At 39.5% G+C, this 25279-nt stretch overlaps 1 protein-coding gene across 2 annotated transcripts; it reads right to left on the bottom strand.

Moving 5' to 3' along the window:
- Positions 1–1931: 1931 nt before the first annotated feature.
- Positions 1932–25201, bottom strand: LOC115429938 (aryl hydrocarbon receptor-like). 2 transcript variants are annotated; one of them, XM_030149771.1, is made up of 11 exons: positions 24881–25201; positions 20080–20258; positions 9192–9286; positions 9020–9109; positions 8813–8918; positions 7752–7894; positions 7465–7667; positions 7261–7370; positions 7020–7161; positions 4549–6114; positions 1932–3632 (listed from the first exon to the last, which is right to left on the bottom strand). In XM_030149771.1, exons 1-11 carry the CDS (start codon positions 24937–24939, stop codon positions 3557–3559), a joined length of 2769 nt encoding a protein of 922 aa, XP_030005631.1. In that variant the 5' UTR covers positions 24940–25201; the 3' UTR covers positions 1932–3556. The 2 variants fall into 2 exon arrangements, with proteins under 2 accessions (XP_030005631.1, XP_030005632.1); XM_030149772.1 differs by lacking the exon at positions 24881–25201 and having other exon boundaries at positions 20076–20215.
- Positions 25202–25279: the final 78 nt, after the last annotated feature.

Below are 25279 nucleotides of genomic sequence, written 5' to 3'. Positions count from 1 at the left end.
ACTGCTCCTATTACTACTACTACTACTACTGCTCCTACCACTTCTACTACTACTACTGCTCCTACTACTGCTCCTATTACTACTACTACTACTACTGCTCCTATTACTACTACTACTACTACTGCTCCTATTACTACTACTACTACTACTGCTCCTACTACTTCTACTACTACTGCTGCTCCTACTACTACTGCTACAACTACTACTGCTGCTCCTCCTCCTCCTCCTCCTACTACTACTACTAGTTTTCTGCATCTTCTACCATGTCCTCCTTCCCTTCATTCATAACATAATCCTCCTCTTTGGTAGTTCAGTTCCATCTCCATCATCCTTCTACTAGTATATTCCATATCCCTCCTCTGTAAATGTCCAAACCATCTCAACCAGGCCTCTTACTTTGTCCCCAAAAGGTCCAACCTGAGCTACGTAGTTCCTAATCCTGTCCATCCTTGTCTCTCCCAAAGAAAATCTCAACATCTTCAGCTCTGCCACCTCCATCCCTGAACAACACTAATAACATAAAATGGCCAGATAATTTTAATAGTATTTCAAAATCAATCACAAACAGATATTATTCAGATTTGGACTTGTAGAAAACAGAAACTACTACTTAGTGTCTTTGTTGACCTATTACTGTTACTGCCACATGATGGTGCCAAAGTAACATTTTTACTATTTTCTAAGCTGTTTTCAGGTTATTCTGATGTCAGAAATGGGTCAAATTAATAGTTAGTTCCATGACAATGACTAAATAGATAACCATGGACAGGTGGACAGATTAAAACTCTCAGTATGTGGAGCCTATGTGATCAAATTTCAATCTAATTTGTTAAAAATGACAGGAAGTCACATAATATCTTTTAAAAGACTTCTTTCTTCTGTGATATCCCATTGGTCACTCCTGATTTCTTATGTTCTCAACAAACAATGCATAACTAAACCTGAACTGCTCTGTCTTTTCTCAGCCAAGTCCCAGAACAGTCATTTATTTTTAGAGCTACTTCCTCTCTCCCTCTCTCCTTTCCTCTCAAGTCATCTCCCACTCTTTGTTTTGCTTTTAACAGAGCATCAGATTCCTTGCGTGAGAGTGTCGTATTGGGTCCAGTTGATTGTGATATTAGGTTACTTTATTTTTCAAGTCTTTAATCCCTCATTCAGACAGACCAGTCAGCCTTTTCTTCAGGGAAGGCTCAGATTTCTGAACTGGAGAGATGGCCTTGAAAAAAAAAAAAAAAAACAGCTTAAATACAGGTTTTGTGCATTTTTATTTTTTTTTTATATATACAAGTAAAATAGTGGTTTGGCATTGAATTAGGCGATAGCTCACTTAGCAAGAACTCAGGAATCTAGGAGAGAAACCTAAAAGAACCATACAAGGAGTTGATCATTTGAGTAGATTGGCTTGCAGCACCTCAGAATACTGCAACAGGAAAAGAAAAAGATCTACTGTGGTCAATTATATTCATTTGACAAGCACTCAGAAGTCATTAGGTGGATTGGTGTAAAGGTGCTGACAAATAAGCAGTTCTGTTTTCTTTTAAGGGTTAGTCAAAGACAGAGACATTCCTGCCCAGAGGAAACTGTACAGACTGTGAGGGGAATATGCTGTGTAAGCTCAGACTGGTGGTTACATAATGGCTTGTGGGAACGCATATCTCAGAGGAGGGCTGATATGGGAGCAGGAAGACTTGAACAAAACAGCAGATGTGCCATCATGCCCACAGATAGCCTGCAGATAACAAAGAGGTTTGACGCTGAAGCTGGTGCTGCAGATGGAGCAGATGATCCTAATGGGCTGAACCCGATACCTGCTCGTGTCTCGGTCTGTTATAACGTTGGCCCACGACACAGTTTCAACACAATGAGCCAGTGTCCCTACGTGAACTGCACAGATAACGCTACATGTGTGGCATGGGAATAATACATGAGGCTAAGCAAGAGGTTACATCTCTTTAATGGCAAAATAAATTAGACTTGTCCCTAATGGTTATATCGGATACACAAAGGATTCAGCTACAGAGTGTAACATTACACATAATTACAGAAACAGAATAATATGGCAACCTCCTACAAGCAAATATCCAAAAATGTACATATTTTGCTGCATGTATGTGGTATGATTTAAAATAACAAACAGAACACAAGCAGATGAGATGGTTACATTATTTAAAATCATGATATGTAGTATACTTATACACTTCTGACTCACCCTCATTCAAATCTTCACAGTGAGCAATAAAGATACATCTTTCCTAAGTAATAGTAAAAAACAATGGGTAAAGAGAGAGTGTACATTATTAACTATAGACCCAATACGCCTTTTTAAAGTACTTTTTAAAGCACAGAAGTTCTTTTTGCCTTATTTTTGGTTTAGTTTTATTTATTTATGGCAACTGCAGCAGTTGTTTCCACGTTATTTACTGTCTTGTCTGTTTGAATAAAAAGAATAAATATAAAGATAGTTATATGATAGATGCTGTAAAATGTGAAGTCAAAATATCATGGTCAGAGGAGCTACCATGTTGCTTCTGTGTTGACAAAGTCTGAACAGTGACTGGTACATAAAGCTGTCTAACACGTGTCCAAAAACACCTGTGACAAGACACCTACAATCCCATGATCCTCAGTCCCAGGGATGACTTTGTACAAGAGGTACAGAATATTTTGACCAATTATGTAAAAAACAAAACTGTTTTTAGTGTGTTAGAAATGCATGAGCAGTGGTTAGAATAGAAGTAGATGCTCAATTTAAATACATGTTACAGTACTTTAATACTGTATTGTATGTGTTTACGTCATACATACTTACAAGATACAAAACTGCATTTAAATATAGTTCAGTCAGATGTCTTTCCAACAAAAAGGTGTTGAGAAAATATTCATTTCTATTAATTTCACAGCTGAACACATCCAAAGTATTTGGAGACTTAAACAAGGCCAATAATAATAATAATAATTATAATAATCATCATCATCGCCTCTCCTTGGTCACAGAGAAAAGGCTGCATTTTCTCTAAACAAACTAAACGAATGAGCCGATTATTTTCTTCGCTTTGTCAAACTGTACAAAGTCTTTTTTTTTTTTTTTACTGTGATGTGTAACAAAAAAACAATACAAACAACCACACTGACACAAACTGCAAACAACAGTGTTTTTACAGATTCACACTGTGATATATATTCAATATGAACAATTGATTGACTCCTCTTTGGGAGCAGTTTAACATTTTGTAATTCCTCAAACTCTGTGATACAGAAAGGCTAAAATTTGGGTTTCGTCTCTTCTTCACATATAAGTCTGCATGAAATATACCCGGCTGCCCACATCTTCCATTTATCTGACTGAATACTTCAACATAGCTGGCTAACTGCAATGTGTATAACATAATGTGTTTAAAGCAAATGACTGCATAGGTAATTTGAGAGGATGACATCTGCAAACATCAGCGGCATATTTCTGAACAATGCTTATTTTACTTGCAAGTCTTTAGTTGTGTGTGTAAAAGATAAAAGAATACAACATGAGTGCATGCAGCAGTCATCGATCACTGAGCAGCTATTGACCAGTGTTCTGGGAAAGGTTTGGAAATGCAGAGAATGTAAATGGGTTGACGACATCGTTCATCATGGATCTGTGGGAGAAAAAGGAAATATTGTTATCTATCAGATCAATTCCTCTAAATTAGGGTATTATTACTGTTTATTAAGTCCACTTTATCAGTCAAAAGCCTCCTGACCTGAAATCTTTACAGGTATGCAACAATTTTACAGATATAATAAATACAGTCCTCTTAAACTACTGACAGATGTGAACTTATAATTGAATATTGGTTTAATGTGTCTGATATAAAGCCTTTAGTTTTCATAATGTGTAGTATTTTAAGAGCTCGTCTGCTGTTAACATTGAGAAAAAAGCACAAAAGTTAACAGGGGATTCACCATTTAAACAGAAAACTTATTTACAAAGTTTCAATGGCAATTATAGTAATCAAAGCCACTGTCTTGATTCTGTGGTTCAGCTGATGCTAATATGATGCACCAGGAGTCACAATACGTCAAATCAAATGGGTATTTCCCAGAGACCCTTTTGTACAAAATGGCTCCTTTGTCTTACTATCTAAAAGCTGCACAGGGAAATAAGAGGGGATTTTGCATTAAAAATCAATCCTCCCAAATCTAACTAATCCTAGCGTACTGTGTGTCCATTCAGGTTGTGCAAGCGCTTCAGCTGTCTGTAATTTAATTTTGTGTGCAGGCAATGAACAGGACTTTAACTCCCACAACGACGGACACTTGAAATATTTCATCCCAAGTCTGTGATTGGATTCACACGGAGAGGCTCATCAAAACAGAGCCAGAACTGCCTGTGGCCTACTTAATATGGCTTCTAAGACAAATCAAAACCATCTGGATGAAGGATTGAGACATAGTCATTCTAAGAGAGAAGTAATCCTTTAATATAAGCCAACCACAATTAATATTCTAACAACATTTTAACTCAAAAAAGACTGGAAAGTTACTCAAAATGATGTCTGTACTGCAACTTACCTTTGATTCAATGTTCCTACAGATGAGTCAAGAGAATAATGATTAGTGGGATATTGTGATCCAGCTGAGTTCAGACCCGAGCCGTCTCCTCCCAGATCACCCACACTGATGTTTGCACAGGGAGCCACCTGCATCGTCCCCTCATGTGGAGCTGCGAGCCAGATACCTTCAACTGCAGCAGCCATGCCTGAATGGGGAATAATGAAGGGAGTGTTTGTAGTGGTCTCAGTGGATCCCGCAGAGCACGGCGGTCCCAGGAGAGGCCTGTTCTGTGTGGTAGAAACAGTAGCAGAGTTCGGTATGTGACCTTCTCTGTTTCCATACTTGCAGCTGCCTGATATTCGCTGCATTTGTGAGCTGCGCTGGAATGACGGAGCTGCTGGCTTCACACTGGCCGATGTGTGCGAGGAATGTGTCAGCGTGTGGCGGTGAAAACTTTGAGGCAGCTGCTGCAGCTGTTTCCACGCTGTTAGTTCACATTGTTGTTGAGATGTGCCCTGACTCTGTGGATGTGGAAAAGTGTGCTCCAAACTTTGCCCTCTAACTAAACCAGCCTGAGTGTGGTTTACTGGATAATATAGACTTTGGTTCATCTCCTCTAAGCGACAACAGTGGCTGCTGTGAAAACTGTTGGTGTTTTGCGCAGATGGAAGCCAAGTCTGATGTGATACTTCAGGCTGTGGATGAGCAACGTGGCAGGATTTTGTAGACACCATTTGATTGTCACAATGGTGAGTGCTGCTGTTTGAAGGCCAAAGCAGTGATGAGTGTCCCTTGTGGGTGTTGGCGTACTGTGTGAGCGCCCCGCTCTGAGACACGCCTGCAAAAACACCTTTCAGTCCAGTCTGCTGCTCTGTTCCATTCTGGTTAGGCTTGATGTCTGTCATTCCCTGCACAGACCCGACATGCTGAGCTTGATTGGACAAGCTATGAACTGTCTCAGCTGCATGAGATGCAGACTGATCTGAACCTGGCAAATACCCTCCAGTCTCCCTCCTCAGAGCCTCCTCTACATATGAGAACACATCATTTGGCAGGATCTGATTTAATTCCCTCGATGCGTCTCCTCTCTCCCTGTTCATCCTGATCAGTGTGTTCTCCCACTCTTTCAGCTCTGTTGCCTCAATCTCAAGATCCTCTGCCCATCCGTCTCCAATGTCTCCCAGTATCTGTTCCAGTGACTCAATCATGGCTTCTGATGTGAGCTCTTCTACACTTGTCCTCTTCTGGGACGTCTGGGGCTGACCCGGCACGTTGAGCAGAGCGTGGCTGTCCAGGAAGGCTTGCTCGAAGGCCTGCTGAGGTTGTTCAGAAGTGGAGTACTCTATCTGGGTAAAGTCTGGGAGCTGGGGGCTGGGCGGCTGAGGCTGGGTGTAAATAGTGTGGTCCTGCTGGCGGAGGGATCCCAGCAGAGAGGCGGGGTCCAGGGGCTTTTCTGCTGTAGAGCCAGGAGGACCAGGGATGGATGCATCCAGGGAGATGTCGTAGAGGACGGCTTCACCTGTGGCGATGTTAAAGGGGAGCTGCAGCCTTCTCTGGCGCAGGTGTTCCTCTCCTTCTTCATTCCTACAGAAAAACCAGGAGGGATAGTTTTAGATACTGGAAAATAGAAAATGATCCTTTTAAACTGCTCCTTTCAGAATTCTTTTATTTTTTTTATTGATTTTATATGACTTATTCTAGTTTTATTTATTTGTTAATTTTAAATGGTTTTGATCCACATATTAATTCTAACTATTTGTTTTTTTTTATCTTTATGTTTTTTTTAATTCACATATATGATTTACATTAACTGTGTTTCTATCTTAATTTTTACACACTGTACCTTATATTGGCACCCCACAAGTGTGCTTTGCTTGTCCTAATTAAAACCCTTAGGAGTCCCAGGACGTGCCGTTGTGTCCAAATCGCGACAGTTTTAAAATGACATAGCAGCAAGGTGCCAGTCATCACTTTGGTGTGCATTTGATGCAGGAAGAGACTGTAAAAACGGGCTTCTAAGAGAAGTGCTTGCATGAAAAAACCCATGTGGCATCATATTCTGACACCTTTTTTTAGTAGTTGTGTCTTGCTTTCCTAAAAATGCCTGAGCCAAATAGTTGTATAAAACTTTATTTCCTAAATTTATAATTTTTTTTTTTTTGAAGTTTTCAATTTATATGTTCATTCTAAGTTATAAAAATGGTTTAATCAACATGTTTTTGGTGAAAAACAATAAAGAATCTAACTTTTTCCTATTTGGATTTCGTGTTTTTTGTATGGTTTTAGGTTCAGTGTTAATACAACATGTCAAATTGAAAAAATAACTGTAAAGTCACACAGGTGAGGTTGTGCTGAAAAAAATTATACCAAACAAGGCAATGTAAACAGTTTTTTTTTTTAATGAGAAATATAAAGGCAAAACCAAAAATATTCAAAATTAGCCAAAATGCACTCTGACTCCTAAGGGCTGTGGTAAGGAAGTGACTTACGTGAGGGCTTTTTGGCGAGCAATGATGAAGTCTGGTCTCTCCCCCTTAAAGACTACCCTGGCAGAAGCCTGAACCCACTGCCAATGCCCCGTTTTGGTCAGTAGTCTGAAGTATGTGAAGCCACTGTCTCCAGTCTTGATCACTAAGAACAAAGGTTGCACAATAACTCAGAATTTGTAGTGGATTGTACATGCTACTCATTGTTTGTGATCTATGCAGTAGGTCTAATAGAGTAACTCACTCCTGAGGTGGTTGTCAGCGCAATACATCATGTCAGCAGCATGGAGGAACTGATAGCCAGAGCCCACTGTGACAAGCTCCATCTCTGAAAAACCCAAAACGACCTTCCCCCTGAATAGAAAATAAAACACAAGGCCACAGTTCAGAAAGAGGTCATTCCACTTTCATACTGTACTGTGAGTTGCAGAGTAAATCTGACACTGACCTGGCGTCAATGCCCATAGGGGCAAAGTCCATTCTGTGTTTAGTCTCGAAGATCAGGGACTTGGTGCGGATCTCCATGACTGAAGGAGGTTGTACAGGCATTGCGATGGCGAACAAGGCCAGCTGAGGATGAGCCACACCCCCATCAGCCTTTACATATTCTTGCATATGCAGGTACTTCAGACGTCCAGTAAAGTTTAGAGCCTGGGTGGGTGGAGGAAAACACATGTATCAAGTTCAGTAATTCTAAACCTTTCTTGGCGCAGATGCTGAGGTGATCATAGTTACCAGGAATCCGGAGGTGTTATCAAGGAGGCAGCGAACGCGACAGCAGAAATTTCTTTCCAGGAAAGAGGAGTTTTCTGGAGGGATGTACTGAGGCATGAAGCTTTGAGAGCTGCTGCTGCTGGTTTTAGAGTTTGGCTGCACTTCTGTAAAGAAACACATCAACCTGGTATGTTTCTATACTGTTAAACCTTTCATCATGTTGTTACCCAGGTATATCTTAAGGACTGTAATCAATGTAATCTATTTATAAAACATATTTGTCTCCAATATGTACCATCTGTCTGAAAGCTACAGGAGCAACAACAAAAGGCCAGAATTTGACAGTGTATTCTGCAGCTTTCTCCTGTCAGTCCAGATCAAAAGACTTAAAATAAATACAGATGACCTGATGTGATTTCATAGAGTAAAGCAGTAGAGGCAATTCCAAATCACAACTGACAGAATCTCATCAGTAACTTGGAATTACAACTTGCAGTTGTGTGTACAACCCCGTGCCTGTCTGAAAACACCTGATCAGCCAAAAATCTGCGTCACAGAAGAGATTTCCTAAAGGCTTAAAGCACAAAGAAGGAATAGATGCAGGCATTTCATGCCCTCTCAGACCACTTGAATTACAATATGCTGAAAGGTAATTCTGTATTTTTTGCCTAGTGAAGCTAAGACTAACAAGCACTGAGTCTTTATTATAATACATGCACATTTATGGGCACATGGAGACATCTTGGACCTTTTAGTCTGATTAGTATTTTTTAATAAGTGACTCAAAACTTTAACTCTAATTATTTAGATGTACATGTACAAGTAATGTAATTAAAAAGTATTATCAATGCAATCTTAATCTCACAAAATCTGGTTTTGCATTTGTTTTTATTTTCAAAAAAAGGTCAATAAGACGTCAGGAGTTTTGGCAGTGCATCTTGTGATGATGTATTGACTGTGAAACCTTTGAAGGAACACACCTACCAAATTACCTGCCTGTGTTTCTAAATATCTATAAGTGATCAAGTGATCTATCAAAAATGTAGACACAAAGATTAGATATCGATGGCCAGAATCCATACCTGAACTGGTCCCGTTGGGGTTGAGAGCAAAGTGGAGCTGACACTTAAATAGCTCTCTGTCGTCCATGTGAATGAGGTCATACACACTCTGATAGACCACATCAGACTGACAACAGAAAAGAGGAGGAAGAAATGACACACATTTAATCTTGAATCTCTACAACGCAAAAACACAACACTGAGGTGTGTTCAGGGCCTCCATGTTACCTGACGGAAGCCCAGATAGTCCTCGATGGTCCGGGACGTGTAGAAGATGGTGCCATCACTCATCACAACCAAAACAAAACCATTCAGCGCCTTCAGAAATGATGCAAATACACCACCACATTAACACTTAAAAACACACACGTACACATATATAACTGCATGTGGACCGTACCTGGAGAAGTAGCTCTCCCTCTGACAAACTGACTCCATCCAGGGACACGTTGCTGCCGTTGCTGGGAACCAGACATGCATTTTTCTGGAGTGCTGCTGCAATGTATAGAAAGTAAACAGCTTAACAAAAACAGCTAATATTTTTCTGTATCTTTATGGAAGGGTACATGCAATTTTAATGCCATGAAGCAGAGTTAATGTACAATATAAGGAGGTCATAAAACACAAATAAGATGGTGGAAAAACATTTATTCAGTCCAAGATAAGTAAGAGGAGCATTTAGGCTCACTTTCTGAACCATAATCAGTTGGACTGACATTACTGTTACAGAGCTTACAATACAAGAACTCATTATCATTTGTATGAGTTCTGTTTGCGTTCTGCAAAACCGTCAAATAACAGAAAAAGGACAGCTGATTAGATTACAGATCCTAAAAACATTAACTAAGGCGCCTTTACTCAACTGATGGAACCTCAGTATGGGTGTGATTAGAAAAATAACCATTGTACCATTGTTTTTTTTGACTCATTGATCCCATTTCCCAAGCAAGCCAAATATCCAGTGTGGTTGTAAAACAATCGCTGCATGCGTCTTTGCTGCTTAACCACATCCCTGCTTATGTTTCACTGGTTTGATTCAGGGAAAAAGTATCAATGAGGCAGACCAAATGCAGGCCAACAACAAAAAAATACACAAATCACACGCTGTCAATAAGGCAATGTGCCTTAATGTGTTTATGAAAGAAGGGCTCACAGTTAAGACATCAAAAATGAATGCAAGTTTAACTGACCACAATAGTCACTTAGGCCAACTCACAGAGAAATTCAATGTTGGGGGTTTTAGAGTTTTTTTTTTAAAAAAAAGCCCTAATTTCATTTTAAACTTTAGCAAAATCCTCTGTAATCTAATCTGTGATCACTGGCATTCAGTCAGCTCAGCAATGCTTCCTTTCCTTTTCTTACAGTAATGACTCTACTGCACGCTAACAAACGTTCCTACCCCCCCTCATTTCCTCCCACCTCTCTCCCTCCCAGTTTAAAACAAACTCAGGAATGCGCCTTGACATCCCGGTCAAGAGAAGCTTTCTAGAACTCAGCGAGTGAAAGAATCTCGAGTTTGTTATTATAGCATGAACTGTAACTAACTCTGGGGATCTGCTCAGTGGAGTAATACATCAACATGTCGACAAGAGTTAAGCTCTGCGTGACACCGAGACATTGGACATTATGTATGACATACACAATGATGTGAAAGACTAAACAAACTGGACAGATTTAGTGACCCTGTGCTCCCCCTCCTCCGCTAAGGTGTGTGTGTTAGCAATGCAACGACCACACATCAATGTAAGTGGCTTTAAACTAATGTGAACAGGCTCAAAACAGTTCAACGATGTAAATATCCAAGTAAGACTATGTGTAGCATTACTTATCTGACAGCACTCACAAAATACAGTTGAAGCTAATTAATTCTGCAAGTACGTAGATATAAACCAAAGGATTTCAGGACAAACAGGAAGGATGTGTGACCCAGCTGGTTACTGAGTGATATAGTCAGAATGTGATGATAAAATAAAATATTTCTTCTTCTTCCTCTGATTAGATACTCTGCTGGGGCCTCATGTATAAAGCGTGTGTACGCACAAAAACCTGGCGTACGCCCTTTTCCACGCTCACGTTCAGATGTGTAAAGACTGAAATGATCGTGGAAATGTGCGATCCTTCACGCCAAGTCCATAGCTGCGTACGCACGTTTCTAGTGCTGTGGAACCTTCTGCGACACTTAGAGGTGACACTGGGAAACTGTTACTAATGTGACAAAGGTCATTCCTCTGATTGATGTGCACATCAGAGATACACAGAAGAACAATGAACACACCAGCACGTCATCCTACTGCCAGAGCAGCACATCCACCACCAGAACCAGAACCAACCAGACCCTGGACCCATCAATGCCAATCCTGCCTGGGAGGACATTAAGCAAAAACCATATAAAGAGACAAGGACCCAAAATTCATCGGTTGATAGATGCATTTAATGTAGTGTTCATGTCTGTGAGAACATTTATTAGTTGGTCCAGTCGCTAATTGACTCCACCGATTGTCCTCATGATGTCCTAATGTGACCCGGGTCAGCACGGACCCATGCCGGTGTTCTGGACACCGGCCGGCCGGGCATCAGCAGTGGGCTGTGGCAGACTGGAGGACCAGCTGACGCCAGGGAGGCAACAGGACGCCTCTGTGACAGGAGGATGATACTGCGTCTGACCGTCCTCTGTCTCATTGTTGGAAAATAATAATTTGAGTGATTAAACATGAGTCAAAGTCTTTGATTTCCTCTTTGATATCCTGACATGATTATGCATGAACCTTTATCTAGTTTAGCTGTGATCAGACTGTTGTATGACCCGTAGAATAAACTAATGTGTGACTTACACAAATACTAAATATATATTTACCCTGGTGCTGATCCCAGTCAGCCCTGTGAGAAAAGTGTCACCCACAATATCGTCAACTTTCTGCTCAGTCTCAGCACGTCTCTTTTCTTCTTCTGCCTGTTTTGGCCTCCGCTTCACATCCACCTTGACGTCATCATGTGATCATACAGACAGGGGAATCCCAGAGGGAATCCCACCTGCAGACCCCGTTTATACTGATTTGCATATTTAAATGTGGGCGTGGAGAGGGAGGAGTCAGGTACTCTAACATATGCGCTCAACTCCACGCTGACTGGGATGTATAAAGGAGGTGTACTTGGATTCGGGCGTACACTCAGTTTTATACATCTGGATTTTTTTGTGCGTTCTGACTTTTCTGGATTTGGGCGTACACCAGGTTTCAGTATGAAATCCACGCAAGTCTTTATACATGAGGCCCCTGGTGTTTTACACCCTCTACTGACTTGTGATGTGTGCATGTGCATCAAGTTGATCATACTGATACTGAGGAAAATTATGCAGCCTGATCAAAAAAGTCCCAGCCGAATTTACTCCCGCAAATAGCTGAGATCCTTCCACTGGATAATTACTGCGCTGATTAATATGTTTCAGCTGGAAACAAGTTCTTTAACTCTAACTGATGCAGTGAAGAGCTTCTCATTTCTTAAACAAGCATCAGTTTTGATAAAGAGCATAAGAACTGGATAACACCAGCATTCGTCAGGCTCATATTGTGAGAGTTGTTCAGGGAGTATGAGACATTATTTCCACACATGAACTGGCCACCACAGAGACCAGACCTGAACCACATTGAGAATCTTTGGGGTGTGATGGAGAACACATTACGCAACGGTCTGACTCTCCATCATCAAAACAAGATCTTGACCACAAGTTATTGCAACTATGGTCATAAAAAATGTTGTAACATTTATCATAACCCTGCATAAACATACTCCATGAATTACTGAAATTCTTCCTTAAGAAGACAATGCTCAAATTTCTCAGTAATCCTCCCTAAAGCTGTTGAGACATTTTACTTGCAACCCATATATGACCAACCAACTGATCTATGTTGCTGACTAGATCTAATACAAACACTAAGGGTAAAGGAGAAATAGAAAGTCATTGGTCTAAAATGCTGCTTTCATTAAAGGAGTGATATTTTGTCTTTTTAAAGGAAATTATGCATTTTAAAACATTTCCCTGTGGTCTAAATAAACTGTAAATGCTATGCTTGGGTCTGCATTCTTCATTAATTAAACTCCACAGGTCCATCTTCAACCCTATTTCGGACTAATGACACGAGAAAGGTCATTTTGAGCACTGGCCCTTTAAATCCCAATGAGCCACTTCATGCCCTGCCCCTTCCAGGTTGCTGACCATGCTTTCTCTCCTTTTCAGCCACTTGTGATCATTAATGCAACCAAGAACTGAACATTTTAGGCAATCGGCTCAAAGTTTGGACATATTTTCAGTTTTTACAACCGCTGCTGCTGATAAATCAAATTCAAACTTTTTGAACTATGAGGGTCCCTAAATACACAAATAAAGGTACCAAAAACTAATAAAAATGGGTTTAGCAAAATATGACCCCTTTAAAGTTTGTTATTCAAATATGCTTTTGGGGAACAATACTCAAAGGCTGCAAAGACAGCATTGGCTCTCAGGCTAGAGTATGTGGGTTCATCACATTTATCTTGTAGCATACTTCTCACAACACTAATCTACTTCCTGTGTTCAGAAGTGAACTGGGAACAAAGCGGTTCTGGTTCAGAGTTGGGTTTGGGCAGCTGGGATTATGGCCCGGATATGGAAGGTTTGAGTAATATCCTGGATATTCGCTGCTTCTTTTTGTGGTTATATTACTGAAGATACAATATGGTTGTAACATGACACCTGAAGTTATCTCGCTGCAATAAATTCAGCATAATACATACAATAATAGTAATGTTAACAGTGACTACATTTCATTTAGACACTACAATTTCAATATCAGTTTTCTGACACTGTACAAATTGTCGTGGTTAGTGGGATATGCATGTTATTAACAATGTACATGTACTTTACATTACTCCTAAACAAACAGACCATCTCCTCCTGTCAGAGGATAGATTACATTGCTTTTTTGCTTAAAGGTTTTCTTTTTAACATGTATATGGCTGTCTTCTGTCAGCAGGGACACGGTGTCAACCTTTGTTCGACTTTCTGTTGTCAGCCTCCAGGTGTGTGGTCTCTGTGAGGGGCCTCAAAGGGTAGACACAGAGAGGGAAAATATACACTGACAGCACTAAAAACATGGAGAACTGAACTGAGAAAGACAAATGCTTCTCATCAGTGTAAAATCAAAGGTGTAAATTACCTGAAATGTTAGAATAGAGGATATTTCTTCTAACTTAATAATCTGCTGCCAGTCCTAAATAATATTAATTTATCTCCCAATTAAGCAGCAGGTTCACATACACAGTATTCATGCTCAGCATCTCTGTCCTGTCAGTGACTCAGTGGTGCAGACACAGATTTATCTTTCTGGAAAAATGCAGCTGGACGTTGAGTTAATGACCTCACTGACCTCGCCGCAACCTCACTCAACCCCGTTATCAACAAACACAGGAAGCAGACACGCCAGCTCACCAGCCAGCCACGACCCAAACAAACACTCCTCTCTTTGTGGTGTCCGACTTCCTGGAGAGTTCAGACTCTGCACCTGTTACTATGGTGAGCAGGAGTCACTGTGGTAACCTCCACTCCTGGTGATGACATCGCCAGAGACTCTATTTACTTGAGCATCATGCTACAAACATACAGAATAAAACAGTAAGCTTTACTAGCCTTTTATAATCCATGTTGTTAGACTGACAACTATCCCTTTGAGTTCAGCTCTCTACTGGTAAATCTGTAAACATGGTCTCTACATCAAAATTACAAACACGCTCAAGGATGCATAGATTATATGGCGACAGAATCATAAACCACTCTTACCTCTGATAGCTGCATTAATTTTGTAATCTTAAAACCTAAACTCAAGAATCTAAATGAACATTCCACTATCATGACCTAGAATCCAGTTAGGTTTAATTAGTTTTACCATCAGGCAGTATGGTGGTACAGTGGTTAGCACTCCTCACAGAAAGAAAGTCCTGGGTTCTCCCCGTGTCTGCATGAGTTCTCTCCGACTTCCTCCCACCACATGCACCTTAATAGGTCAACTTAAATCACCCGTTGTTGTGGATGTGAGAGTGAAAGGTTGTATATGGGTCATTCCATATGAAATAAACAGATTTTAAGAAAATTTCCCACCTGACCCTCTCAGAGTTTTCTAAATTTTTAAATACTTACAGAGCATTATAAATTATATAAATAAACAGATTTTAAGAAAATTTCCCACCTGACCCTCTCAGAGTTTTCTAAATTTTTACATACTTACAGAGCATTATATACGATGGGAAAATCCAAAATTTCAAGGCTTAATTGTAAATAGCTCCAAAGTTATGACCATTTGAAGTAGGTAGGGGGTACCCTAAAATTGTGACCAAAATTAAGACTTGAAATTTTCGGCTATTTTCAGGCTTCTATAACTTTTGAACAACAAGAGCTAGAGGTCTGAAATGTTCAGAATCTACAGTCCTAAGAAATGTGAAAATATTCACTTAAAATTTATAACTGAAAGTTACAGAGAATGACAAAGTTGAGATTTTATCCATCGTGAACTTCTAAAATGCTACATTTGGCCACTCATTACACAAAAAATAATCATCATATTCATTAGAAATTTTATATGCTATACCTTGGCTACTTAGGGAATGGATCTGTGTACAATGAAGGTCCTATGTTATGTTATGTATGATATATGAACAGCTTAAAATCAAAAATATCTGTCCGATCTTCGGATTCAAAGGTCAATATCAGCATGTGGGATAGGTAGTATCACAAAATAAAAGACACCATGTGAAAGTACAGGAATTGCCCTAAATTTTTACACCAAGCACAACTTGCTTCTATAAATCCCATATTTTAGCCGAAAACATACATATTTAATTTGAACATTTAACACAGAAGGATTTATAGAAGCAAGTTGTGCTTGGTGTCAAAATTTAAAAGTAAAAGACACCATATGAAAGTACATGAGATTTATAGAACTGATGACACATCCAGGGTGTACTCTATGCCCAATAGGAATGGGATAGGCTCCAGCATCCCCGCAATCCTCTTGAGGATTAAACGATTCAGAAAATTAATCAGTTTTACTCTCTAATGATGTTTCTTCATTTTGATTTTTACGATGTTCTGACATCTAGAAGAGTAAAAAAAAAGATCGAGATAGAGTTAGACTGGACTAGACTTTGGTGTAAATAAAAAGCTGGGTACAGTTCTCAAAGCAAGGTTTTCTGGCCTTATATTATCTTAATAATATAGATTAACATTAGCCTGCATTTGGGGAAAAGGAGAAATAAAAACTTCCTAAACATAAGTGAAAGTAATACATTTAACAAATGCTTAAGCACCTCTTCCAACTAACAGATATCTTCTTTAAAGCAAGTTAACTGTCATGTAAAAACATTTACACAACAGCTTAAAGCTTCCATTGAATATTAAAATATATCTATTATATTCAGTGTAATTGCAGCTCTACTGATATGAAAGTGTCATATATATTTCTGGTAATATTGTGAGGTGACATATTATGGGCGGCCAGAAACAAAATAGTGTTTCAGAGCAAAACAAAGAATTTGTTTTTATTTTACACACGTAAACTACACCAAGAAAGTGTATCATACACCAGCCAGTCTCTGTTTTTGTCTTTTCTTTAAAACAAAGACCTCAAACACCTGAGAGAAGTGTGTGAGAGAACTGTGGCAACATCTTGTGTTGTTTTTACATGAGCCCTAAACAAACATCCTGTACAATCAGGGAAAACTGCTGTGGAAGATTAGACAAATTAGGGTAAAGCCACAGGAACAAAAACACAAACTACAACACTTTGATGCAATAAACACATTACACTATCACAGCTGACCTTGTAATAGTCAGATATGATACTGCTTATACACTCTTTATAGGCCACGAACACACATACAATAGCCCCTTGCTTAGCCCTTGCATGACTAAATCTGGGTCAAGAAGATTTAGTGTCGCCTCTTCATTTCAGGCCCCAGAGGGATGGGTCTGTTCATTCTGGTAGGTAGATAAGAATTAAAAGAAACTGGAGCATAATCGAGTCAATAAAGAGCTCAAATGACCACAGCACATCTTATCTGTTAACTTGATTCAAACTTATAATATTTCCAAGTTTAATTACAAAACTTTTATTTTGTTATATTTGGCTCATTAAGGTTTAGGAGAATGAAATAATCCCTAATTAATAGTAATCACATGACAAAAGAATTGCTCTGTTAGATTCTAATTAATTGTTTGTATTTACAGAGAAGGCAAATTACAGTTAAATCGCCATGTTTTTACTGTAGCTTTGAATGTATAGTACTTTTTTCAATTTTATTCCACATCCAGTACTAAGGTCCATTACTGTCATCTATGATGTTTGAATGCGGACCAGAGTAAAAATCCCCTTGACTGAAAGGCCCAGAGCTGACAAAACAAACAGACTGACTTCCATTTTGCAGCCACCATAGGAGAGGATAGGGTTTATTTAGGTTATTGTTGGACCAGTGTAAAATTATGGTTTGACATGAACCAAACCGGTATACTGCACTTTTTTGCAAGGTGTTGGACATCGACTCAACAGAAGAGACAAAATGAGACTACCAAAGCCCATGACTGAGTATTGCAACTCAAGCCCATTTACCAGCGGCACTGCATCACTAAGGTGGTTTAACAACCACCAATAAACACTAAATAATGAGGTGAAGAAGCAGGAACAGAAGCAAAACCGTAACATCTTCAGCACTGTCGAGATGGGGCTGGTGTTGCAAGACAAAAACAACACCATGAACAGGTTTGACATTAGTTTTTCCTGCAGGTTTTACATGCTATGTCACCTCTGTTTTTCAGATCATCTCTTGGCAGCCATGTTACCATGTTGGTGCAGTTTTAGTCTGCCATGTAACCTCAGATGTCACCTCAGAAAGAACGCAAACTTTCTAGTAAACAAACACAACATTCATTGTGTGTCTTTCCCTGTTGAAATGTGATCTTCCTTCATGTTGCCAACGTTGGCTTGCAGTACATTACTTACAGTTAATCAGAGACCAGTGGCTCCATTAGTCTGTTTGTAACAATACAATATAGAACAATATACTAATATTACGTTCATCACTTTGTTTTGTTACTTATTAGTGATGCAAACTTCCCTCTAATTTAGTGAAATGATCCCATTGACACAGGTTGCTGATGTGAGATGCAATGTTAGTTAGGAGGTCTGAATAAGTCATTTAAGCTTCCACACTAGACTTTCATTACTGGATGTCGTTAAATATCACACACTGAACCTCAAATGCTTGTAATCATCTGACATAGCCTTCAGTGAATCTTTCATTACAGCAGAAAGTCTAAAGCAGTGTTTTTCAACCTTGGGGTCGGGACCCCACATGGGGTCGCCTGGGATTCAAATGGGGTCACCTGAAATTTCTAGTAATTGATAAAAATTAAAAAAAAAAAAAAGGTAAACTCAACACAGAAAAACTCCGGTCTGACTAAGAATCGAACCTGGAACCTTTATCGGTGTTATCACACTAACTGGCCTTGACAACCGCTTGTTGTGATGCTGAGGAGGATGGATGTCAAAGTTGCGTGCAGATAAAATATCGCATGACGTACAATGATGCGGGAGCAGCTGTAGTGACGTAAATCCAGTCTTCTTTGGGCCAGACTCAAAATGAAATGAAATTATTTTCTTGTTTTCACTGTAATTTCTGTCCTTAACCACAAAATCATGTTTTTGATTTCCAACTATTTCTGACAAGTATAATGTACATAAATAAATAAAGCTTCATAAATTTATGAACATGGCAGTTTGCCCAACATCGTCAAGAGCCCTCATGTCGTGCCACTGTGCTTCAGCGCTGCTGGCCCTCCTCGCTCTGCGCCCTCCACCCCCTCTGCTCCATCAACAGCAGTGATCAGCCGGCTGATAGCAGAGCCAAAGAGAAAGAGTCTAGAGGGAGAGGGCTTGGAGAAGTCCCCTTCTCTCTGGAGCCTTAATGTCACAGGTTGAATATGTGGATCATAAAGGGAGTAGTATGTGTCTGATGACACCACAGACAATCCTCCTCTTTCTCTAAAGGAACAGTGAATACCAGATTGATCAACATATGACTCCAAATTACATGCCAGTATTACTGTGACTACTGCCTTGTCAACAGCAACTGTTTATGAAGCTTATCTGTTAGAAAACAGCATATTGTAAAACTACCAAAGGAGGAGTGGAGGCAGCACAAATTTGACAAAGGTGGCCACTTCCTAACTACCTATAATGGAAAAACCCTGCAGATAAGTTACAAAAGAATTTGTATAAGTGACCTGTTGTGCGATTTACAGTTATCAAGTTGCTTCTGTGCATGTAAAACCTACAGGTTGATGGGAAGTTTTACAAACTATCAGTATCAGTTAAACTTGGCTGTGGCAGAAGGCTGTACAGTCTCCACCTGTCACACTGGAATATTTGAAGCCTGTTAGAGGACTACGATGTACCAACAGAACTGGAGTTACACACAATAACCAGTACACATGAAGTAATGGTAATGTCATTGTGTCCCTGATTTATATTGAAATGAAATTTAACATAAGACGTCCTAATAAATTATAAACGCGATTAGATTTCTCTTTGTAAAGCATGTTTCTGCTCGCAGTTATCCGCCAAATTTCCCTACTCCAAACTGTCATGATTATACATTTGTACCAAAGTGTAGTAAATACACAGAAGGAAAAACGCATTAAAAGTAAACTTCATGATAGTCAGTCTCCTAGTAATGATGTGCTATTTAGTCTAACAAAACAGTGTGCTGTACCAGAGGTCATCAGGGTCAGCTTGTTTTGGGTTTGGTGACAACAAACTTACACCTTAAGCTGATCCTGTGACAACTTTCACAAAGGTGACTATTTCAGCCAAATTCATCAGTGTAGGTAACCACCTCAGAGCTCTGCCTAGGCACTGAGCTGCTGCTCTGCCTGTCTCACGTTCCTCTGCCTCTTCTCTGCCCCACAGCACACTCCTCCTGTTTCCCACCCAGCAGGGCTACTATTCATTTTTCACAGCATCAAGTTCCCTCTCAGACACCCCAAACACTCAGATAGGCCACAAAAATGTCTGGAGCAGCATATTTGAACACCCGACACACTGTCCCACATACACACACACTCCTGCACAACATCTTTGAATGTGTATGTTTCATGAATACATGCAAGTTTTGTTACTTTTCATGAGTAAGTGAGGCTTTGCTCTGAATGACCACAAATATCTGGGTGTGTGAACTGAGCACATGAGAAAGAATATATTACCGACCATGGAAGTAACTCTTAACCTTGAGGTATCCCACACTGAGCCGGAGCACTGACAGTTTGTCCAAGCAACTCTTGACCTCTTCGGGGAAGTTCAGGAGGCTGGTCAGGCGGTCGAGCTCTGTGTTCAGCCGGTCCCGGTGGCGTTTGGACGGATTGGTTTTCACAGGTGGAGGCTTCACACTAAACAAGACAAAATATGTTCAGCGATACTGCTTGCTAAAACATGTTTGTTGTTTTGATAATCTGCAGCACACAGTGGAATTTCCATGGGTTGAGGTGGAAGTATCTGGTATAAGGTTGAATTTTCATATCCTGTAACAAGCTTTAACTGCAGCTGGGATGTGCACATCAAAATCTGTGGATACCTGGATGTAGGATATGTGTCACATTCATATACATAAACTTAAAAAAGCATGCATACAATGCTGTGCATGTGCGTAAAATCCCAATATTGAATTTCTAAAAGATAAAGTTGGCTGTTGTCCAAATTAACTCTAAAAGACATCAAACAATGCATCAACTTAATGGTTTGAAGATGTGACAAAGACAGAGAGTGTTGTCATATTTTGTTATCACCAAGTGAGAATTACACATTCATTCCCTTTGTCTTGGATTCATTTCTAAAAAAAGACAAACAAACACACACACAATTACAAAGGAATTTGTTGCGGAGAAGCCCAATCCTGTGTTACGTCAGAATTTTCAGACAGCATGTGTCTGTTGTTCTTCCACTTGGTCTATGCCATTATTACTACAAATTACACACATAATTCCTCTCATACAAGTCCCAACAGGCAGCAGCCGTGTGTGCCGTCTCTCCTTAACTAAACACAGAGATCTAAAAAAAGAGGTGAATGAAAGAGAGAAGCTGGCAGGAATGAAAGAGGGAAAACACAGGTGAACCACAAAGAGAAAAGAGTGAAAATAAAAAGGAAGAAAACAAAAATGTTAAAAACCTGAATTCAGCAAGATTTGAAATTCAATACGATATTTGTAATTGCATTACAGACAGCTGCTTAAAAAAACAAGGTGGAAAGTAAAACAACAATAACAGCATGGTCCATTGACAACAGCAAGCTGATAAAAGCAAGACAAAACAATGATTAGTGTTATAGGAATAAACAGCTTAAACAGGATGAACTCAAATAGAAAACAAGAATAAATTAAGGTATAATGCTAAAGAGAAACTGCTTTGAAATGATCATCCTTGTTTGTTTTGGATATTTTACGCAGCAAGGATCAACAGCCAATCTACATATCCTGCATTCACACAGCATTTTTTTTTTAATAGATTCAGCGTCCATTACAAAGTACATGATTTTAACATCCTCACGTCTATCACAGTGTAATGTGTTTAGTTAGTCCTTCTAAAGTGCACACTGACACTGAATATGACTCATATTGCTGTTTTATACACATTTTATAGTTGAAAGATGGGATCTCTAAGTGAAAATGAAACTTGGATAGCACCACATCTTCACACATCACATCCACGACTCTTCAGGACCAGGTTTTCAATCCTGGGGTTAGGGTGGTTAGGATTTTACTTTGAGGCCCAAATCTGATATTGAAAAACGACCACTTTCACACAAAAAGTAAAATAACTGATCAGTATCCTATGTACTATGTTATGTTATGCCACTGTAGGTTATTTTCACCACAATAAATACTCTACTCATTACTCTCTGATAACTGATCCCCATTTTCCCTTTAGTTATTACATCTTTAAAAATTCCATGGACATGTTCAGCTGCTTTGTCATCATCATCATTTGCAAAGATCTTTTAAGTTTTTAAGTCTGTACTGCGTCTTTTTAATGGGTTTATGGCTGACTTTGAGCACATTAATGCAAACAAGATGCAATCGGTAGCATTTGCAGCATCATCGTGCATAACTGTCACGTACATTACTACAAAAAGTGGGCAGGGACTGGCTCAGCTATGGATCTTTTGATGGTCAGAACCTCTGTGGCGCTACATTAGTTTTAAAGGAATGATACCCCCCCTCCATCCATGAGTCACATAACACCTGTCCTGCAACAATTCCACTGGCTTCCTGTTAAATCTTGCATCATATATAAAATTCTACTTCTTACCTTCAAGGCCATAAACCACCTTGCCCCTCAGTACCTCAGGAACCTCCTCAACACAAACATTCCCACCCGCAGTCTCAGGTCATCTTCATCTGTCCAACTCACCCTCCCACCTGCCCGCTTGACTACCATGGGGTCCAGAGCTTTCAGCCGCTCAGCCCCCCACCTCTGGAATGCCCTCCCAGAACACATAAAAAACTGTGATTCTATTACCACCTTCAAATCCCAGCTTAAGACTTATTTATTCAGACAGGCCTACTCAATTCCATAATTTCACTTTTATCTACTGCCATTTTATGTACCTATGTGTTTTATATATGTATATATGTAATTTTAATTGTGTTTTATTTATTTTTAACAACTTTGTACGGTGACCTTGAGTGTCCTGAAAGGCACCTATAAATATAATTGTATTATTATTTTTTTTGTTTGTTTTTTTAAATGAAATTATGCATTTTAAAACATTTCTCTGTGGTCTACATAAACTGTAAATGCTATGCTTGGGTCTGAATTCTTTATTAATTAAACTCTACAAGCCCATCTTCAACCCTATTTCTGAGTAATGACACAAGAAGGGTCATTTTAAGCACTGGCCCTTTAAATCCCAATGAGCCACTTCATTCCCCGCCCCCCCCAGGTTGCTGACCGCGCTTTCTCTCCTATTCAGCCACTTGTGTTTGTTAATACAGCCAACAGCTGTACATTTTAGGCAATCGGCTCAAAGTTTGGACATATTTTCAGTTTTTACTACAACCGCTGCTGCTGATAAACAATTATGGCATACATGGAGAAATGTCCATCAGAAGTCTTGACCTTATATGTGCAAATGTCATGACGTAACTAGTTATAAAACTTACCAAATTAAGCAGGAATTGAAACAGGTTGTAGAAATCCACTAATATAAAGATAGCTTTGCAGCACCTGGAGGGTTCAAATTCAAATTTTGAGAACTATTAGGGTCCCCAAATACACAAATAAATGTACCAAAGACTAATAAAAGTGGGTTTAGCACAGTATGACCCCTTTAATTTTACTATTTTAATTTTACAAAAAACTAATTTAGCAACTCAGCAAGCTAAATCATAAAAGAAAGGACCTATCTATGAAATAAAGTCTTTTCTCAAGCTGAAATGATTTCCTAACGGATGATACGTATTTCACATAAACCACACACATACATTTAAGTAGTCAAACCAGTGGAAAAGGCTTATTAGCAGTTCTTTTTAATGGCCTTGGAGCAAAGTCAAAGAACAACTGTGCTCATTTAGACAATCGTGGCTCTGGATCCAGAAATGTGAGGCCCAGCTGAGTCAGGTTACAGCTTAGGTGGCACCTTCCTGTTCCATACATTGTCAAAAAGAGCTGGGGTTAAATATATATTCTGGCTTTTCTGTGATGTCTTTGTTAAAAGAGACTTCAAAAAATAATCTATACAGTATGTTTGATTGTATATGGGCCCCCTGGAAAAAAAACGACACGAGAGGATTATCTGTACAAGGAAATGTTTACATAGTTATTTGCAAAAACCACCCTCACACTACCATGTGTTGAAGAAATAGAGAAAACAGGGAGCTTGTATTAGACATCTAACATAGCAGAAATGTCTAAGATCATTCATTAAAATCTACTGTTCAAAACCTCATTTGATAGCGATAATTGTATTTTAATTCTAATACACAGATTGGCCAAACTTTCCAATAAAAAAATCTTTAAGCATAGAAGCCTGGGAACTGCTGAAACATATTTAGTTTCTCCTGAATATGCAAGGCTGAAGTGCAAATGTCTTAGGCCACCTTTAGCAATGCTGTTTCTACAAATGCAACAAGAATACACAGGGAAAGAGGGCGCACAGTATTAAAAACTCACAATAGTATGAACTAAATAGATTCTACAGGCAACGGTCAGCATTTAATGTGACAAAAAAAAAAATAGCCAAGCCAATCAGAAACAACTGATATGTTGAATAAAACTTGGTGCAAAGAGCAGTAAATATCATATGGTGTGCCCAGAAGAGATGTGTACTATGGAGGGAAGTCCCACTAAATAGTGGAATCTTTGTTTTGTTTTTGTTTTTTTGCTTTCAATGTTCTTCTCATATTTCCTATATATTCCACTTGTGAACAGAAACTGAGTACCATAATTTTGGAAAACCAACAAACCTGGTAGCCTTAGACTTTTGCACAGTGCTGTACATGTATATAGTAATTTGTAAGTATTAGTTGTTTAATTGTACATCACAGCATACAGCACACTTGAGATATGCTGTTTTTTTACTTGATCAAGTATGGTTATTGTAATTCATGTTGGCTAAAAGTTTCCAATGAGGCTGACTTCCTCTGACCTTTCACAGCTAGAATAACCACCTCCACAGCCTCCATCTCACCTATTTTGATGCCATCACATTAAGATGATGGCTTTAAAATGCAGATACTGTTCACTGACAACAAATATATATATCTAAAAAACACTCCTGTATGTGTGTAAGTTATGTATAAGCAGAAACTTAGAGGAAACCTCATGTGGAGATAAGAAGTACTGATCTTCACTGATAGTACCAATTACAGTTTGATGACTGTTGCTGATGATTGACGGATGCTAGCTCCGCCCACTGTCTGCGACCTCCTGGCCATGTCATTGTTGTATCCTCTGTTATTTCATACCCTGCGGACACGTATCATAAGGGTAAACGGCGTTAAGAACTAAAACTTACTTTTTCTGAACGGGTTTCTTCCTCCTCTTCACCGCGTACCCTCCTCCATTCCCCAGCATGGCGCCGCTCAACTTACACCAACTTTCTGTGCTCCGTCACTTCACAAGGGGGTAAAAAAAAAAGAACCAAAACAGCACAAAATAACCTCACACACAGACACACCCCGTCTGCTCTCCTTCTGGTGTACAAACTCCCATCTTATTCCTTTAAAACACACTCTATTCCCTGCGTCTCGGTGAATAATCCAGATGTGTGTAGCGTCGGCCCCATTAACCGACCCTGTTCCAGAGCAGTTTAAAAAGTCGCACTCCCAAACACACAAGGCAAGTACAGTACAGCCCTCCTCTGTCCAATGTCAGCCAATCACAGACGAGCTTACATATACCCATGTCTCTAGAG

The sequence above is a fragment of the Sphaeramia orbicularis genome, chromosome 12 (genome assembly GCF_902148855.1).
Source record: "Sphaeramia orbicularis chromosome 12, fSphaOr1.1, whole genome shotgun sequence".
In the NCBI taxonomy this organism is placed as follows: Eukaryota; Metazoa; Chordata; class Actinopteri; order Kurtiformes; family Apogonidae; genus Sphaeramia; species Sphaeramia orbicularis.
The sequence above is the reverse complement of the archived record's forward strand: the minus strand, read 5'-3'. Positions and strand labels throughout refer to the sequence as shown.

Excerpts from the sequence above, each read along its gene's own strand:
- LOC115429938 (XM_030149771.1), bottom strand. The coding sequence starts at position 24,939 with ATGCTGGGGAATGGAGGAGGGTACGCGGTGAAGAGGAGGAAGAAACCC. Across the intron at positions 7,668-7,751 it reads ATAACACCTCCGGATTCCTG|GCTCTAAACTTTACTGGACG; the intron begins GTAACTATGATC and ends CCACCCACCCAG. Across the intron at positions 7,371-7,464 it reads CCTATGGGCATTGACGCCAG|GGGGAAGGTCGTTTTGGGTT; the intron begins GTCAGTGTCAGA and ends TTTTCTATTCAG.